Below are 18,990 nucleotides of genomic sequence, written 5' to 3' on the forward strand. Positions count from 1 at the left end.
AACTGAACTGTTCATTGCATTTAATTTTCATTATCTTAAATTTAAACAGACACACATGGCTTGTGGCTGCCATATGACGGCATAGACTCCAGGTTACCCACCTTGGGCTGTTTGGGTCACTCCACCCCACTCAGTGGGGCTAAAAAAGAATGGCTTGGCCCTGTTGCCCCCAGGGCCATCTGGCTACCCCCTTCCCCTACCCAGCGCCCAAACATTTCCAAACCATCAGTTTGAAGGGGAAGCAAATAATTAGCACATCTGTGCCCAGCTGGCCAGTGCCTGGCTCACAGTAGTGCCTACTTGGTACTTCTCTAATGAGTTGGACTTGCACTTGTCTCCAAATTTGCATGCACATTCCTGGGACAAGGATGGGACTTGTTCCCGGCGTACAATACTGGGTCTCAGAAAGCCATGAAGGTTTCATTCATGGGTGCTAAGGTAGAGCTGTTAGTTTCCTCCTTTGCCAGAGAGCCGCATGGGAAAGCAGTAATTAAGAGTGTGGGTCCTGGAGTCAGGTTCTTAGGTTGGAATCTGGCGTCTCCACTTTCTGATGGTGTGGCCTTGAACAAGTTAACCTCTGTGCCTCCCTTTCTGTACCTATAAGATGAGGATCATAATAGTATCTCCGTCATCATGGGGTGATGGGGCCGAGTAAATTCAAGCAATGGACTTGGTTCGTAGATTGTAGCCTCCCGTTATGACGAAGCAGGTGATGACTAAGGAGCCTGATAATGAAGATTTTCTGGAAAGGAAATGATTTGAAGGTATGACTCTTACAAGTGCCCACAAGGGGGCAGCCTAAAATCATGCATGTCCCTGGAACAAACAGCCTTCTGTTAGTAAAGCCTCAAGGCAACATGGCCAGTTTCAAATGTGCTTGGCCCTTTTCCCTCAGTTTTTCTTTCTTTCTTCTGTTTGAACAACACTTTCGGTGGTTCTCAGGCAGTATCTTAGATCTAGAGGGTGACAGGTCATGCTTGAGCCGAGGAGTTGATGTGGGTGCTGATGTCAGCATCTGTCCAGGTGGCCTAGGCTTCTCTTTGTAGCTTTTCACACAGAACAAATCCTTATAAATCAAACGCTTAAGGTAGAGACTAGAGCTTGAAAATGTTTAGAGGATCATTGAAGAGAAACCTGGTTTTGTCTCCCTGCTCCCCTCCCGCTGCCCACGTGGCTGCCTTTGGGCTTTGTGTGTGCTCCTTGAGGCCTGTGGGGGTGGGGTGTGGCCCGAGCGGGCGACCCAGAGATGCACACCCGCCCTTGGTTCGGGAGCCCTTCCCTCCCTGCAGGGAGACTGAGAGCGCTCTGCAGCCAAGCAGAATGAACTTAGGGTTCCGCCAGCCAGAAACCGTGGGGTCTTGAAGGTGAGTGGGGTTTAAAAAGGTGCGAGGCAGGGAGATCAGCTCTGTGCTTTGTGACTGCCTGGAGGGGTGGGATAGGGAGGGTGGGAGGGAGGGAGACGCAAGAGGGAAGAGATATGGGAACATATGTATATGTATAACTGATTCACGTTGTTATAAAGCAGAAACTAACACACCATTGTAAAGCAATTATACCCCAATAAAGATGTTAAAAAAAACCCTCATTCTAGTAGCCCCCTTGAATAAAGTCTTCCTTACTATCTTTAAAAAATAAAAAGGTGCAAGGGATGTGGGGAAAAGGGGTCAGATTGGGGAGGCCAGCATTGATGAGTTGAGAAATTGGGCCTTTAAATTCTTGATGCTGTTCATGTCGTTGGTAGCATTGTAATGACTAAGTGTTGACAAAACCCAAATGAACTTATTTACAAAACAGAAATAGACTCACAGACATAGAAAACAAACTTACGATAACCAAAAGTGATGGGGGGAGGGATAAATTAGGAGTTTGGGATTAACAGATACACACTACTATACATAAAATAGATAAACAACAAGGACCTACTGTATAGCACAGGGAACTATATTCAGTATCTTGTAATAACTATAATGGAAAAGAATATGGAACAGAATATATATATATATATATATATATATATAAAAATAAAACTGAATCACTTTGCTGTACACCTGAAACTAACACAACATTGTAAATTAACTATACTTCAGTTTAAACAAAAAAGAGTTGACTAAAAACAAACGTGGGGAGTGGCACTTGTAGTCAGGTTTATTTTCCGGGACTTCTCTCTTGAGCTTTAATATACCTGCTGCATCATCCAGGCTGCAAAATTAGATGCTCGTGGGGAATCGTGACAAGCCATTGTTTATCACGTGCATCCTCATCTGCATTCCTGCTGCCTGCACTGCGGTCCAAGCCTCCAGGTCCCTCTCCTGGGCAGTGGCAGGAACATCCCTAACAAGGGCACAGCTCACTGTGGCAGCGAGGCACACTATGAAGTCAGCTGTGACACTACCACGGAGGAGGGCCCAGGCGCTGGGAAGGTGAATCCAGTTGTAGTAACACTAAAGCCGATTTCTCCAGAATGCGGTCCTTGACCATTATATAAGTAATACGCATGAATGACCAGTTGTGACCAAGTGCAATAAATTATTTTTAATCCTAAAACTGCCATGAAGGTCATTTAATCTTTGATTCAGAAAGCACTTTAGGGTCCTGTAGAAGATGGGTGGAGATGCGGAGCTCCTGGGATGTTTCCCGGACTTGGGGGGAATTGCCATTTGTTCCATTTTATTTGTTGTGGATATTTAAGTAACAAGTACAGTAAGTCTCCTACATACGAACCTTCAAGTTACGAACTTTCAAAGTTGTGAACGTGCGTTCCATCAACGTCAGGCGTGAGTGAAATTGCAGCTTGCCCTCCGTCTCCTATTACTGGTGATCCTTCAGCTCTACCACCTCCCACCTCCTCTCCCTCCTCCAGTCAGTAACTCTTCCTGCGTCTTCACTCGATGCCAGCCCCTGTATGCCAGCTGTTGTACTGTACTACTGTACTTTTCAAGGTACTGTACTGTAAGATTAAAAAGGTTTTCTTTACTTCTTGTGTTTGTTTTTTATGTATTATTTGTGTGAAAAGTATTATAAACCTGTTACAGTATGGTACTATATAGCCGATTGTGTTAGTTGGGTACCTAGGCTAACTTTGTTGGATTTATGAACAAATTGGACTTACGAACGTGCTCTCGGAACAGAACTCGTTCGTATGTAGGGGACTTACTGTAAACAGGAGTACGTTATATTCCTTCTTTGTGATTCTAAAATGCTAAGACTGATATGGGAGCAAACTTAGCGGAAACGAAATCAAACTTGAGTGTTGTATTTTCTCAGTGTTCACCTGAGGAGCTCATACATGTCCCTCAGCAGTTGGCTCCTTCCGGAAAGTCAGATAATCTGTCTGTGTAATAATCGTGTCTACTTTTGTGCTTCTGCCTTCCCCTGGGAGCCGGATGGGGGGAGGCCCAGTGGGTTCTCTGCACATTGCCAGACCTGTCACTTATTGCACCTTCTGACCCCTGTGAGGCTAGGCCTGGGGACGGAGGACTAGGGAGAGGGTTGGTTCTCTGGGGCTGGCATTGGGCCACTACCAGCCCAGCTTGGTGGGGGAGCCACTGCCCCTCGGCTCTCAGGATCGGGCCGTGTGTGTGGTACGGAGCACTGCTGTTGGATGATGTGTGCGTGCGGCCAGACCCAGGGTGCAGGCCAAGGGGGTCCCTGGCACTCAGCGGACGGGGAGAGTGAAGTCTTTCATCGTGTTTTCTCTCTTGTAGGCATGGATGGATTTTTAAAATCTGATGAGAGACAACGACTAGCTAAAGAAAGACGAGAAGAAAGGGAAAAATGTCTTGGTAAGTTGTGCACTTTGGCTGTTTAGGTCTAAGGGAGTGGAGATGTGATGATGTCTTTTCTCAAGACCCTTAGAAATTTGTGACTGAATGGGAAGAGAACTGGGACAGTTGCTAGGTGAACGTGGAAAACTGGGAGCAAACCCGCACTGCCACTGGCCCGTTCACAGTTGTTATATAATTCTCAGGACAGTTGATTTACTCCCTGAGCATGCGTTGAACCTCTGTTACTGGCACTGCGCTAGAGCTGTGGGTAGGATGCTGGAGAACGAGACAGTCACCGCCCCCGGCCGCTCAGGCGGCCTCTTCCCAGGGCAGCTAGAAGGGCCATGCTCGGGGAAATGGAGGAAATCGGCACCGAAGGCCATTTCTGTATTAGGACAGGGAACCCATTGAGAAAGGCTGTCATACCTCTTGCAGGCTATAGACAGATTCGTCCAACCTGTTCCCCACAGGGTGCCACGAGGAAGGTGGAGTGGCTTCCCCAGGGCACTGAGACAGATGAGGAGCTTTCAAATCCTACTCCTTGAGTGCCTCCTGCTGGTCGGCCCAGACATTGCATCCTCCAGGGAACCCTTGCCTGCCTGGCCAGGTGGAGTTAAGGCCCTTAGTAAATGTCTCAGGAAGGAGGCCGGCCGATCCTGTTCATCGTCTTCTGTTTACCCTCAGCCAGCTCAGCGTCTGGTGCGTGGTGTGTGTACAGCTAACGTGTCCCGAGTGAAGATACCCTGATAGCTCTCATTTCTCAATCCTGCGTGTGGCCTAGCCATTGGGATGAGTCTGACTTGATGGCAATGACAGGCAGAGCTCCCACGTGCAGGGGCAGTGAGTGGCCACTTTCCGTGCATTGTCTCATTCGGTCTCCACAACACTGTGATGTTGCACATGTGACATCTCCACTTCACAGAGGAGGAAACTGAGGCAGAGAGATGACGTGGTTAATATGTCCAGGGTCACCCAGCTAGTGGCGGAGGCGCCAGAACGCTTCATCTCAGTCACTTCAGCCTACGATCCCACCGGGCTCTTTTTTGGGGGTCACTCTTCTGCGTTTTTGGTATTAATCCAAATGGTGTGGAGTGCTCTGGTAATGACACCTCTCTTCTGCCTTCCTTCCCCCAGCTGCCCGGGAGCAGCAGATCCTGGAGAAACAGAAGAGAGCCAAGCTCCAGTACGAAAAGCAAATTGAGGAGAGGTGGCGGAAGCTGGAAGAGCAGCGGCAGCGAGAGGCGCAGAAGAGGGCCGCCGTGGAGGAGAAGAGGAAGCAGAAGCTCCGGGAGGAGGAGGTGAGGGCTGGGCCCCAGCCGGCTCCGCAGTTCACGCTAGAACAGGAACAAAGAGACAGATCCATTCAACTTAGCTGGGGAGTCTGTGCTTCCGGGACAGACACGAGGCTGGAGGACGGGCTGTGAGGGTGGAGGATAACATGACCTTGTATTCACTGCTGGAAAATCAAATAGTCTACCTTCCGATACAGACATGCTAGTCTGTTTATATTTTAATGCATATTCTTGCTTTAATCATCCTTTCTCTCCAGTTATCTTTTAAAAAAGAAATGGAATGTAATTATCCCGACAGAGTCCTTTATTACTAAACTCTGAAAATATATTTAGAAAGCATATTTGGGGTACAGATTTTCTTAACAAGTGTATTTTAAGGGTGTAATCATAGCCTTGTATCAGGTGATGATCATTTTTTATTCATAAAGTATAGTGACTCATTTATTTTTATTTTTTTACCACTTGTAAAAGCATAAATGTATTGCAAATTTTAATACATGATTAGTAAGCAAAAAGGTAAATATTTATTGTAAGTAATAATAGATGGGAATGATATTTGAATGAATTACCCTTGAATGAAGGATTTGTTTAATTTTTTTTAATTTTCTAATTTTTTTTTTTTTTTTTTTTTTGCGGTACACGGGCCTCCCACTGCTGTGGCCTCTCCCATTGCGGAGCACAGGCTACGGACGCGCAGGCTCAGCGGCCATGGCCCACGGGCCCAGCCGCTCCGCGGCATGTGGGATCCTCCCGGACCGGGGTACGAACCTGTGTCCCCTGCATCGGCAGGCGGACTCCCAACCACTGCTCCACCAGGGAAGCCCCTTTAACTGTATATTTTTTAATTCTTTTTTTAAATTGGAGTACAGTTGATTTACAATGCTGTGTTAGTTTCAGGTATACAACAAAGTGATTCAGTTATACATATACATATATTCATTCTTTTTTAGATTTTTTTTCCTTTTTTAAAATCTTACTAAATTTTTAAATTTTATTTTTTTAACATCTTTATTGGAGTATAATTGCTTTACAATGTTGTGTTAGTTTCTGCTGTATAACAAACTGTGACTCATCATTTAGTATGAACAATATAGAGGTTTGTTAATCGCCAACACTATAAGATACAGAGATGTTGGTATAAATTCAGTATTTTTTAAATCTATGAATTGTTATCACTGTCTTTACCCTTTTGTCTTTTTTTAATTGAAAAAAAAACACAAAAATGCTCACATACACAGAATTAGACCCATCTTTGCCCACAGAGCACAGGCTTAAGTGGCGGCTTCTTTGTTCCTCTTAGTGAATGGAGGCCTGAGCCAGGGTCTTAGCCACAGTCGCTGTTGCTCTCGCAGCCCGATCACTGTCTGCCTTTGTCAGCTCCTGGTGCAAATCCTAGCCCTCCCACTAAGCAGCTGGCAGCCAGGGCCAAGTCTCAGACCCCTCTAGCTCGGTCTCCTCAGCCCAAAACAGAGGTGGTCATAGGAGTTAAAAGAGGTGACTTCTGAAAGTGCCAGCAAAGCACCTAGCACAGAGTAGTCGCTCAGAAATGTTAGCTTCCCTTCAGTGTCTTCAGCTGACCCCGGCTGAAGCAAGGTCAAGAGAGAGCTACCCAGGAAAGATTATGGCACAGAGTGTAGAGACCAAGAGAAAAGCCACAGTGCGTTGGGGCTGTTTCAGTGACGGGGCGGATCTCTCCTTTCTCAGCCTGGGTATTTGTCGTGAGTGCTGGACTTGCCCCTTAACTTCCCATCCTCCCTTCCTTGACTCACAGCTTCTCTCTTTTCTCCCTGCTCTCTCCATTTCCACTCCTGACCTCCTGCAGGATTGCTGATTGCAGGGAATGTGTGTCACTGCCTTTTCTAGGAAGGGGTGCTGTGAAGTCACGGGAGACGCTTCCTGAGCCTCTGCCACACCTGACAGTGTCACACGGGTCCACCTTTGAGGGACCCGTGTGACAGATGAGGGGATGTCATGCCAGGTGATTGGTCCTGATGCAGCTGACTCGTTAGTGGCTGTGCTTCGGACAATTTCCTGTTTGCTTTGTGTGCTCCCTTTCACCCCTGGTGTGGTGATGGTGGGGAGTGGGGCAGGCTGCCTGCCCGTGGTCAGCACGAACACAGATCGAGCTTGCGCCCCTCTTCTCCCCACACACGGCAGAGCAGGGCTGAGAGCTGGGCCTCCCATGGGTGTAGAGCAACCGGAGGAAGCAGTGGGCTCCCTCCACCACCTGCTCCTGCCCTCTGAGCCCCCGGAGACCCAGGTGGAGCTTAGGGACTCTCGCCATGCAGGCTGGCCTGTTAATCACCTCATCATCAGTGCTCTGCTAGTGCAGAGGTCCGATTGGCATTCTCATGGGTGATCTTTGGAGAGGACAGATAGGTCTCTGCTGCGGGAGCCCTTTCCAAAGGAAAGCCTTTGCATTTGCCCCCGTGGTTCGCTGGAGATCTTTGGGAGGGCTGCTGCCTGCTTGGCACATGGCTGTGGAGACTCTCCATCCTCTTCTTAGTGCCAGATTTAAGTCCTTTTTGTCAGGGCCTGTCTCTGTCAACCAGGGAGAAGCCTCCGCAGGAAGATGGTTCGTCCCATTTTGCTTCTGTAGCTTGTTGGAAAGTGTTTGCATTGCCCACAAACTCCTGCCTCTGTGGGTCTGATATTAGGAGCTCATAAGAGGCGTGTTGACCCCTCAACCCCCCACCAGCCCTGCCCTGGCTCCATGTGCCTAGGACTGTTTCCATGATGTCGCTCTTGGTAACGCCCCACATCTGTGTGGGTGAGCCCCAGACTCGGCCTGGAGGCCTCCTCTCCACCAACACAGAAGTGGGCATCACAGCTGGCCTAGCTCCCAGAGGTGTCGAGGGCTGGAAGCTGGTCAGGCCTGTCCTTGCGAAGGAGGAGTCCAGTGTCCACTTGACACTCTGACCTTGAGCTCATTCTCGCTGGAGGCCTGCCTTCTCCTACAGGTGGGTTCTTCCAATCTTCACATGCCACACAGCTCCCAAGAATCAAGCTTCTGGAACAAGCTTTTGTCATCTGCTTGGGTTAAGGCTGACAGCACAATGCGCTCACCCCTTCTCCACTCAGGGAAGTATAGCTTCGTGACTAGGGGCCCTGGAAAATGGTATTTGGTGCAGCCACCTCCATGTTCCTCACGCAAAACAGAAGACCAGGAAAGACCTCTTTCAAAGAGCACCTTCATCTCTGTAAGTTACTTGAACACATCACAACTTCTCATATTCTTCTTGCTTGATACCTAACAAAACCCACCAGGCTGGGTGTAAAAATGAGAACTTTCTGAACTCAACTAAGCGAAAACTTCACTAAGCCGAGAGCTGACTGCTCTCAGAGGGCATTGGCTGGCATGGGGCATGGTGATTACGTGGCTTTCTGGCCAGATGTGGACGTCTGTTTGCAGGGAGAAGGGCCCTCCACGGAGCCCTGCTTAGGACCATTTGGGGGCTTGTCCCCGTGCTGTCATCCCCAGAACACATGTAGTAAGGGCAGTGGGAAAGGCACAGTCAGCCCTCCACTCCTGCCTGAGACAGTTGTCTGGGTAACAGTGGCCAGGCCAAGCCCTGCTGGAGGCCTTTCATACTGCTCGGCCAGCTCAGTGCATCACCTTGGTCGTGGATCTCCTCTCACTTCATCCAGGCAGGTCTAGGGCCAGAGCTCAAGGGGTCAAGGGTGAGTTGCCCTCATTCCTTCCTTCCACTAAGCCCCACCCAACAGAGGATATTCTAGGGACAATAATCTGCGTTGCCCTTTCCCCCTCCTCTGTTGATCATCACATGATCCTCAGGAGAGCCAGAACTTGGCAGGAATTGCAGTATGCAGCTGTGATATTTATTAACACCGTTCTTCTGATGTGATTGAACTTTCTCGCACACGCTCTCTCACGCTCAGCCTTTCCTCTAACCAGTGGTTCTCAGCACCATCCCAGCACCAGCAGCGCCCGCATCTCCTGGGAACTTACGAGGACTGCATTGTCAGCACGTTCACCTCAGACCCGCTGACTCAGAAACTTTGGGGGCGGGGCTCAGCAACTGGTGATTTAACAAACCCTCCAGGTGATTCTGATGCAGACTCACTCCCATTTGAGAACTAGTGCTCTAAACTGCCATGTTAGCAATCCTCCTCTTCAAACCTAGATTCAGTTAGCACTGGTTAAGGACTTACTATGCTAGTTGTTATCTTGTCGACTTGAATGATCTGTAATATAGGTAATATCATACCCATTTTATAGACAGGGGAACCGATGCCCAAGGATGACATTAAACGATTAACTCAGGGTCATGGGACTAAGTAGCAGGCAGAAGTGGGATTTGAATTCACATCTGCTGATTCCAAACTAGGATTCTTTGCATTCCATCACATGAAGGAACAGAAAGATACACACACATGCTAGGTAATACGGGACTATATGGGACTAACCTCTAATAAGAGTGAAGTGAACCAGTTTTGGTTTTGACATGTTTGAAACATCCCATTCTGACAGCTTGGGTTTTATAAGTTCCCTTACCATAGAGCTTGGTTACCACCTATTTTTAATCATCTCTCCAAAAGTGGGTGACACAGAGTGACTGTGTCTTCTCTCAGGGATAGCATCATTTTCGTAAGTCTACGTACAGTTCAAAGGAATAAATCTCTAATGGTAGAATTTGGAGCAGCTCAGTGGGTTAGGGGTAGATGACAGAGGTATTTTTTCTAAAGGTAACCGAAAGGCTCAGGAGTAGGTCTGGCTTTGGATGAACATTCCCTTAAAACTATGCCCCTAGATAGCTATTCAGTGATTCGGTTGGCCGTGAGTCTTGGTGTTCTTTGTTCTCATTGCCTCCTAGTAGATGAAGGACTTTTTTTTTTTAATAAATTTATTTTTTATTTATTTATTTTTGGCTGCATTGGGTCTTCGTTGCTGTGAGCGGGCTTTCTCTAGTTGCGGCGAGCCGGGGCTACTCTTCATTGCGGTGCGTGGGCTTCTCATTGCAGTGGCTTCTCTTGTTGCATGCAGAGCACGGGCTCTAGGCACACGGGCTTCAGTAGCTGTGACACGCGGGCTCAGTAGTTGTGGCCCGTGGGCTCTAGAGCACAGGCTCAGTAGTTGTGGCACACAGGCTTAGTTGCTCTGTGGCATGTGGGATCTTCCCGGACCAGGGCTCGAACCCATGTCCCCTGCATTGGCAGGCGGATTCTTAACCACTGCGCCACCAGGGAAGCCCAAGGACTGTCTTGTGAGGTCTTTCTGACATGTAGGCAATCTCCCATAACCCACTCAATACTAAATTCACTCTGAGGTGAAAGATTTCAACACTTAAATTAGGTCATTGGTGGGAGGGAGGGGATATGGGGATATATGTATATGTATAGCTGATTCAGTTTGTTGTACAGCAGAAGCTAATACAACATTGTAAAGCAATTATACTCCAATGAAGATATAAAAAAATCAGGTCATTGGTTAAATAATTGATGTTAAATCCATATAAAGGAATACTATCGAGCCCCAGTCTTGAGTGATCAGACTTCAGTCCTCAAATAGTCAAGAAGTTCTAGTTCCTCCAAGCCCTCATCTTTTCTCAGACAAACCGCTGGGGCTGGCTGTCAGAATTTAATGGGCCAGGGTCTTGAGAACAGGATTCTGCCAGGACGTGCACACTCATGATTGTAGAGTCTCAGCCAAAAACTAGAGCGCAGTTAATAGCAAATACAAACCCGAGACTTACAGGAGGAAAGAAATCCCCTTTCTGCTCACAGGTCCCTGGAGAAGCTGTCTTTTAGCAAAGCGCTATTCGGAGGAAAAATTATGCAGAGGCGGCTGAGATGTGGAGAAAGCTCATCTCATCCCTCTGGTGTGGACAAAAGGGATAGATCCAGGCACCTCCTAAGTGACCTTTTTGTGTTTCTAGTGAGTGAAATAAAGGAGCCTTTCCCCGATCCTTAAGTCACGGTCACTTGGTTGGTGCTGCCCTAAATTAATTTTGCTTGCTTGTTTATTTAAGCCATGAGAAAATAGCATCTTTTTGTTTTGAAGTTGGGCTAGGATTAGCCCAGTTCCTGCAGCACCTCAGGATGGGGTTTTATGAGGGTGAAAAGGTGTCTGTGTAACCGCTTACCCTGTGGGGCTTCTCCAATGGAGGCAGGGAGCGGATTTGGTATTTGCAGTGTCATTGCAGTGCCAGGGAAAGACTTGCCAGCCGTCAGGCCCAACTTTATGAAAAGAACAATTTGGTGAATACAGGGGAGTGCTTTTGATAAATGCTCTGTTAGGAGAGAAGCCTGGTGGTTTTTCTCTTCTGGCTAAAAACTGTTTAGTTCTTCCTCCCTCCCCCCGCCCCCCCCGCGTCTAGCTCTGAGAATGCATAGATGCTTGATTTTGTGGACAGAAGTTTCTCTACTTTTCTCTCTTGAATTTTGAAATATGCAGTATTATCCCCAGATACTACGTAGCAGAAAAGTGTTATAATGTAGAAAACAATTAATTCCCCTTTAAGACGTTCTAAGAGGAAAATGGGACTTTGCAAAATGGACTTCAAAGTCATGGTGTATCCCCCCCAAAGAGTTATGCTTAAGGCTATTAAAATTCAAATTATATTTCGGTTTACTCAAATCATAGTCCTTGATGCTTGTCAACAAGAGAGGATGCAGTTGGTTCTAGAGCACAATTCCAGTTCTACTGGATGGGACAGGCCTCAAGGAGTTAATGCTTGTCTGGCATTATTCTTAAACAAATCAAGGCCTGGCTGCGGCAGCAGCCTCTCCCCTGAGAGGGAAGAGGTGCTGGGGCTGGGAGCCAGCGCTAGCCGCCTTGTTTACTCTCCGCCCACTAAGAAGGCGCTGGCGTGGTGGGGAGAGCACAAGTGCCTGGGTTTTGGATGCTGAGCAGAGAGACCCGTCTGGTGACTCACCTCCCCACCCCCACCCCGCGCGGAGGTGCAGCAGTGCCGCGGGGCTGGGTGGTTAATCTCGCTCTCTCTTGCGTGAACCGGGCAGGAGCGGCTGGAGGCGATGATGCGCAGGTCCCTGGAGCGCACACAGCAGCTGGAGCTGAAGAAGAAGTGCTCGTGGGGAGCATCACTGGCCGCAGGGCCCGGAGGACGCGATGGTGAGTGAAGGGCTGTCCCTGCATCGCAGGGCCCGGTGGGGAGATCTTGGGGCAGGAGGGAGATCACGGGCAGACTGGCACCCGCAGGATCTGGGGGATGCTTTGTAGCGATCTGCAGGTACCTTTTTCGGATGTGATGTTTAAAGCTGCCAAGCTTCCTGTGTATGCATTTCTAGCGAAGGGGATCTGTTCATTCTTCTTGCTCACAAACAGCAGTTGATACAGTAACTGGGCTTTGAGGTAAAACAAAAGAAAAACAAAGAAAATGAATGTAGAGCCTGGTTAACCGGATCCACCTAGCAAGCCCAGAGGTAACCTAATTTCAGGGAAGGTCAATGACAGTAGGCTCAGTCATGGCTGCAGCATGACGGGGAAAGGCTGAGCAGCAGTAACCCCCCTAAAAGGAGCTGGGGTTCTTCCCTCCACATTATTTATTTTTGTTGCTCTTTCCGTTTTGTTTTAAGGTGACTGATTTATTTCATTATCCAGTTCATACTCATCTTTAAATTTTCAAATGTTTAATGTATGGATTGTTACCAGTCCCTGGGTGGTCTTGCCCTCTTTTTAGTGTCTTTTCTGTGTCTGCCATTCTGTTATGCGGGAGCTGTACACCAGCTCTTTCTGAGAGCAAATGGGTTTGCATGAGTGGTACAGTTTCTTGACTTTGCTGTATTGTGCTTTTAACCTTTTGTCAGTGAATATACTTTTCTTTTCTTTTTTTTTTTTTTTGAGACGTCAACAACCCATCTCAGTTACTTTTTCTAATTTCCTAATAGAAACTAGAGTCAACCAGCACTTGGGACTTTTTTCTTTTACCTGTCTTTGCTCTGATTTTTTTTTTGCTGTGTAGGTGAATCAGGAAATACCCCACCCCCTCCTCTAGGTTTAGCAGCCAGCACCCTCCCTCCGGACCCAGGGACCACTGCCGCCGCTGCTGAGTCCACCAACGGTATATCCGAGCATCACTGTGCCATGGCATTTTGTGATGACTGTCCCGGTCACCCTCCTCCATCACTGTGTCTGTCTCAAGCACTTTTACAATTGATTTCTTAGTCTGACCCCTTAGAACTTTTTTCTAGAAAGTGAATGACATGCCCATATTTCTTTGTTCGTCATCGTGGAGCGTGCATGCCTTCCATCCTAGTGCCCTGGAGACATTTCATCTTTAGCTCGCTAACTCCTGCCTTGAAAATCTTGTCAGTGTTTGACTTCTGTGCATTTAGATCTTCAGCGCTCTCATGTAGCATTGGTTTTTAGGCATTAAGTAGTAGGGTATTTCAATCACTTCTGGTTACCAGAACCTATAATTACACGGAGTTCTGGGTATTAATGTGATGGATTCCTGGAGAGGTGTTGGAGTTTACCAGTACTAACACTGTGAATCCAAACAAGGAGATAAATTGGCTTTGTTCTTGACTTCCTCTCTCTAATAGGCTCTCTGTTTCGTATACAGGCCTGGGAAAGTCTTAGGGTCTAGGTCAAGAATAGAACTAGCAAAACCTTGTTCCCATTTAATAGTGACTTTAGAAATTCAACCCATCTTTGACTGGTAAAGAAAAAACAAGATGTAAAAGGGATACAATATTTCCCAGCCACCCAGAGGGTCAAATTATAGCATTAGGAATAAATATCCTTGGTCTCCAGCATTTCTTTGACAAAGAATAATTTTTATTGGTGTTACTGAGTAGCAGAGACTTTGCCGCCTGGGCCGCGTTCACTGTCATATGGGCACTGGCCGTCCCCCAACAGAGAGGGGCAGGTAGAGTTGATAATGACACCTTGGGAATCGCACCCAGGGCCCTGGGACAGGGTGAGGTGAGTGTGGTACTCGACTGGAGCACTTAGTTGAAGGGAGTGGCAGAAATCTCAGTGATCAAGATAAAAGAATATTTTAATCAAAATTAATGAAGAACAATCTGTGATGAACAAAATATTGAATTTGCAAAGACCAGTACCGTGCTGAGCCATATCGGAGCCTGAGGCAAAGGGGGAAATGTGTACCCCTAGAGACATGGTTTTATGTAATTTCTAATGGTTATTTTTCCCAGAACATTAAAATACTCAAACTGAAACATTGAAAAGTAGGTGTATGAAACCTCATACCATTTTAAGTTTAAATATTTTATTTATACCCAAACAGACTGTCTGATAATTTTACTTCAGTCTAAGTTATTTAAAAATTATTTAGGGTCATCACTTGGTCAGGAGAAATTGTCAAACATGACACTTCTCTCATTTGAAAACAAGGTGAGTAGAAGAGTAGATTTTGAAAATATTGTTGATGAGTTTGCTGCCTTTAGAGCTGGGGCCACACATCTTTCCTTTTGCCTCAAGCTCGGTTGTGGCTTGGCTGTCACTCTCGGTGGGGAATTAAGAGTACCAAACCCAGGACCACATTTTAAAATCCTAACCATAAACAGTCATAGCCTTTGAGAAAGGGCCATTGTGACCCCATCTCGTGATAAAAGGAAGAAACCAACTGCTAAAGGTTGTTCTGCTTTAAATACAGCTCCTTGCTTTACAAATTACTTCTCTCTGCAACCTGAGCTCTAGATAACCTCAGAAAAAGTCCGGTTTCAGCTCCCCCAGTCTCAGTCAGATCGTAGAACATTTTGCAGTGGTGCTTTGTCTCTGGGTCCAGGTTGGTTTTGTTTTTGTGTGGTCTGAATTGACTTAAAAGTCCCTGGACACAAGGAAAGGGTTGGCTGGTGGGATTAGCATGGCTTTAGTTGAACAGCTGAGTGAGGTTGAACATTTGGAATCAAAGAGAAACACAAAGTTGAGCAATAGAAGAGAAGAACTTGCTTCAGATGGATGGCTGCTGTGGCCCGGGCGTTCCCAGACGTGCCAAGTGGAGGGCAGGGAGCTGGAAGCAGTGTGCTGTGCCACAGTGGTTTTGGAGGCGTGTGGATGAGGACAGGAAGAACACTTTGGGAAATGTGTTTCTTAGTCTAGAGTGGTGTGAATACCAATGTCTTTAATGCATTTCTCTGCAGCATGTGACAAACTTTCAACATCAACCATGAATTTGCCAAAGCAGACGGAGCCTCCCATGAGTAAGCGCCTGTCTTCATCCACCGCGACAATGTCCTATTCCCCAGACCGAGGCAAGTGAACGTGTAGACCTGGTCTCTCCAGTTTTCTTCTTTCTAGTGTGAGCGTGTTAACGTCGGTCTTTGGGAGAGCCCCTCTTGAGCCTTCTGCAAATAGCCCCATTCTCCTAGCCTTGCGATCTGTGTGTGGGAGCCCCAGGGCCTCACTAATGGGACTTTGGAAAGTGGCAACGCGCTCTTCACAACCAGGTCATTGTTGAATAGGGACAGGAGTTCATGCTATGCTCCCAGTCTGAAAGAGATTTCCATTTTCCACAGTGCATGTAGACGTTATCCTGGCCTGGGGTTAATTGACCAGTGGGCAGATGTGACTGTTAAAAAAGTAACTGCCCAGTTATTGGTGCGATATTGTTGATTAGCCAGAAACAGCGGGATTGATGAGGCAGAGGTACGTGGGAGACTTAGATGTGTGGAAAAAATGGGGCTCTGCTCTTGTCTGTGGTTTGTAAGCCTGCCTGTTTCTCTTTTGAAAACAGAAGTTCAGAACTAATATGAAATCTTTAAAAGGGCAAAAGGATGGGTGGCCTTTTCTGGCGCTCTGTTTTGAGGTGAGAGATGGTATGTATAGGACGGGTGCCAGTTCCAGAAACTGAATAGATATAAAACCAGCCGTGTTCTAATGGAGGCTCAGAGAAGGCACTAAAAGTCTGAATTGCTACCTTTCAGAGTCTGTAGGTTAAGGAAGGGAGGGAAGCTCTCCATGCATTAAATGCGTATCTTAAAGCATCACTGAAGAAGTGTCAGGTGCCAGTGGAGTATTTAACACATCGAGTCATCACCGGGGGTGAGCAGGAGGATGTTTGTGACTCTGAAGAGGCCAGTGTGCGTTCCTGGTCTTTTGCCACTGGCTTTGACCTTGCACCTCCAGCACAGAGGTCTGTCATGTGTGTCAGAGACCCCATAAGTGTCAGTGTTGAAGCTCGCTGATGCAGTTCATGGGTAAGCGCTGGAAACCTTGAATTAACTAGGAGCTGAATGAGAAAACATCTGCATGCTTTTAATTCTGTATAGCTGTTCCATCTGTGAGTATATCCCATAGGTTTTCATTAATTCATATGGTTACAAGTTGATGTTAAATTCATATTTGCATTGATTAATGTGTAGAGATAATCAGTATGTTATTATATATTGTTGGCAACTGAATTATCTGCTTGTGGATTAGTAGTTGAAAATTTGAAATTCCCAAGCCATTTACTGGCTAGTGGATACCCAAAGAAGACGAAGTCATTGAAAAGTTAATCCATTATCATATAATATGTTCCGAAACCATCAAAATAACATTTCAGTCACTGAATTTTAGATTATGGATACTGCTACTTCCATTAAAGCAGATAATTAGTTGGCTATTTTTTTTAATGTTTCTGATTTAATTTTTGCCCTTACTTGCTTGGGAAAAGTATGAAAGGATGCATATCTCTACATTAACAAAATCAGTGTGTTATGAAATATTTCCTAACAGAGGGCCTAAAACAAGTGTTTTGTAGGAGTAATCTTTTTTTCCAATGTTAGATCTACTTGGTGAGTAAATGGTTTCTTGAGTCCATATGACATCTTGGAATACGGGCTAATTCTCTTCGGGTGATACAGGTGATACGCTAATTCTGTAACAGCATGTTGAATGAATTCTGGCACCCCAAGAGAAGTAACACACTCTCCCAAGCTCTAAATGACACAGCGTCTGTTTTCTTTTACTATGACAAGCTCCAAAGCCATCCTTTGCTACAATATTTTTTTCTTTCCACATTCGTTCTGCCACCCCAAAGTTGATTTGCATCATGCACTGTGTTGTTTTAGGCATTTTATTTTGTTTTGTTTTAATTTCGCTTTTTAAAATTTTCATTTGATTCCGTCCCTCAGCTCATCGCACGCACCTTAGTCCCATGGAAACCTTTCTTGTTATGCGACTGTTGACACCCACACAGGCTTCTTTAGCCAGAAGCAGAAGTGCACTCATGCTCTCTGAGCAGGCCAGTCACTCAGGTAAAAGAGGCCAAGCTGGTGACACTGAGGAAAATGCCCCAAATGGTATTGGTTGGCCTTTGAGTTATTCCTGAACTTTTGTATCTTGCTTCACATTTGTTGGCTTCATGAAATGTCTTCTGTGGTTAATAACGTTTCCTACCCACCACTGTTTTATTGTTGCTATATTTCTTTTCTCTCAAGTGTCACGGAGGTGAGTAAATTATTTTATGAGTGAGGGCCTGTGGATTAGGGGAAAAAAATCCATCTCATGAGCTATGGCGGTTAGTAGACTTTTTTAAAAAGACGGTTTGGTAAAATAGCCTATAAACTGCAATCTCAGAAGTCCCATAACCAGCTCTACCTCTTACTAGCTCTTACCACTTTGGGTGAGTTAATTAACCTCTCTAAGCCTCAGTTTCCTCATCTCTAAAGTGGACTTATTTTAAATTGTCATGAGGATTAAATGAGATAGCACAATGATGGACACAGAACAGGTATCTAGAGCCTCACTACTCAAGGGGTGGTCCATGGACCAACAGCGTTGGTATTACCTGGGAGCTTGTAGGAGGGTGGACTCTCAGGCGCCGCCAGACCTACACACTGAAGTCCAAGCAACAGTGGGCCACACCGTCAAAAGCCTTCCTTGACCAAAGCAGATCAAACCATCATGGCAAGTTTAATGGGGACCAAAAAAAAAAAAAAAATTAATGGGCACTAGTTTTCCCTGTGAGTTTTGCAAGGGAGTAATGCCGTGTCCACATTAGGGCACGTCTGGTCTCCGTGTCAGTTCCCAAGATATAGTGTATTCAGTGAGATAACATATAGATGACATATTGTCCTCTACCTAGTTATATCTGTTTCCAAGTAGTTGTGCTGTTTCTGCAGAGAATATATACAATATATATGGCCAATAAGCGCATGACAAGATGCTGAACATCCTTAGTCATTAGAGAAACGCAAATCAAAACCATAATGAGATACTACTTCCCACTACTAGGATGGCTAAAATTCAAAGAAAAAAAGGATAATACAGTTGACTCTTGAACAATTTAGGGGTTGGGGGTACCAGCCCGCCTCAGTCAAAAATCTGCATTTAACTTTATAATCAGCCCTCTGTATACTTGGTTCCCTATCCGCAGATTCAACCAGCCACAAATAGTACCGTAGTATTTACTATTGAATAAAATCTGCGTGTAAGTGGACCCGTGCGGTTCAAACCTGTGTTGTTCAAGAGTCAACTGTAATATGTATTGGCGAGGATGTGGGAGAAATTGTAACCTTTATACACTGCTGGTGGGAACGTAAAATGTGCAGCTGCCTTGGAAAACAGTCTGACAAGTTTTTCAAAATGTTAGAGTTACCACATGAACCAGCAATTCTGCTCTTTGGTATAGAGTCAGGGAAATTGAAAACATACACAATGAAGTACACAAGTATTCTCAGCAGCATTATTCAGATTAGCCACAATGTGGAAACAGCCCAGATATCCAACAACAGATGAATGGATAAACAAAATGTGTTTATCCATAAAGTGGAATATTATTCAGCTATAAAAAGGAATGAATTACTGATACATGCTACATGATGAACCTTGAAAACATTACGTTCAGTGAAAGAAGCCAGGCAGAAAATGCCACAAGTTTTATGATTCCATTTTTATGAAATGTCTGGAATAGACAAATCCAGAGAGACAGTAAATAAGTGGTTACTAGGCACTAGGGGAGGGGGAAGAGGAGTGAGTGCTTAATGGGAACAGGGTTTCTTTT

The 18,990-nt window shown here is 46.0% G+C and overlaps 1 protein-coding gene across 9 annotated transcripts in view; it reads left to right on the plus strand.

The window, feature by feature from the left end:
* MAP7D2 (MAP7 domain containing 2) overlaps positions 1 to 18,990 on the plus strand; it is a 107,794-nt gene that overhangs the window by 48,440 nt on the left and 40,364 nt on the right. For 5 of the 9 annotated variants that reach the window (XM_019927646.3, XM_073799162.1, XM_019927645.3 and 2 more), the window contains exons 2-6: positions 3,705 to 3,782; positions 4,899 to 5,062; positions 12,038 to 12,149; positions 15,146 to 15,256; positions 17,120 to 17,242. In XM_019927646.3, the coding sequence (XP_019783205.2) occupies positions 3,705 to 3,782; positions 4,899 to 5,062; positions 12,038 to 12,149; positions 15,146 to 15,256; positions 17,120 to 17,242 (588 nt within the window). The remainder of the gene's footprint in view (positions 1 to 3,704; positions 3,783 to 4,898; positions 5,063 to 12,037; positions 12,150 to 15,145; positions 15,257 to 17,119; positions 17,243 to 18,990) is intronic. The other 4 variants (XM_019927650.3, XM_073799163.1, XM_019927649.3 and 1 more) reach the window with 1 other exon arrangement.

This window comes from Tursiops truncatus, chromosome X (genome assembly GCF_011762595.2).
Source record: "Tursiops truncatus isolate mTurTru1 chromosome X, mTurTru1.mat.Y, whole genome shotgun sequence".
NCBI lineage: Eukaryota > Metazoa > Chordata > Mammalia > Artiodactyla > Delphinidae > Tursiops > Tursiops truncatus.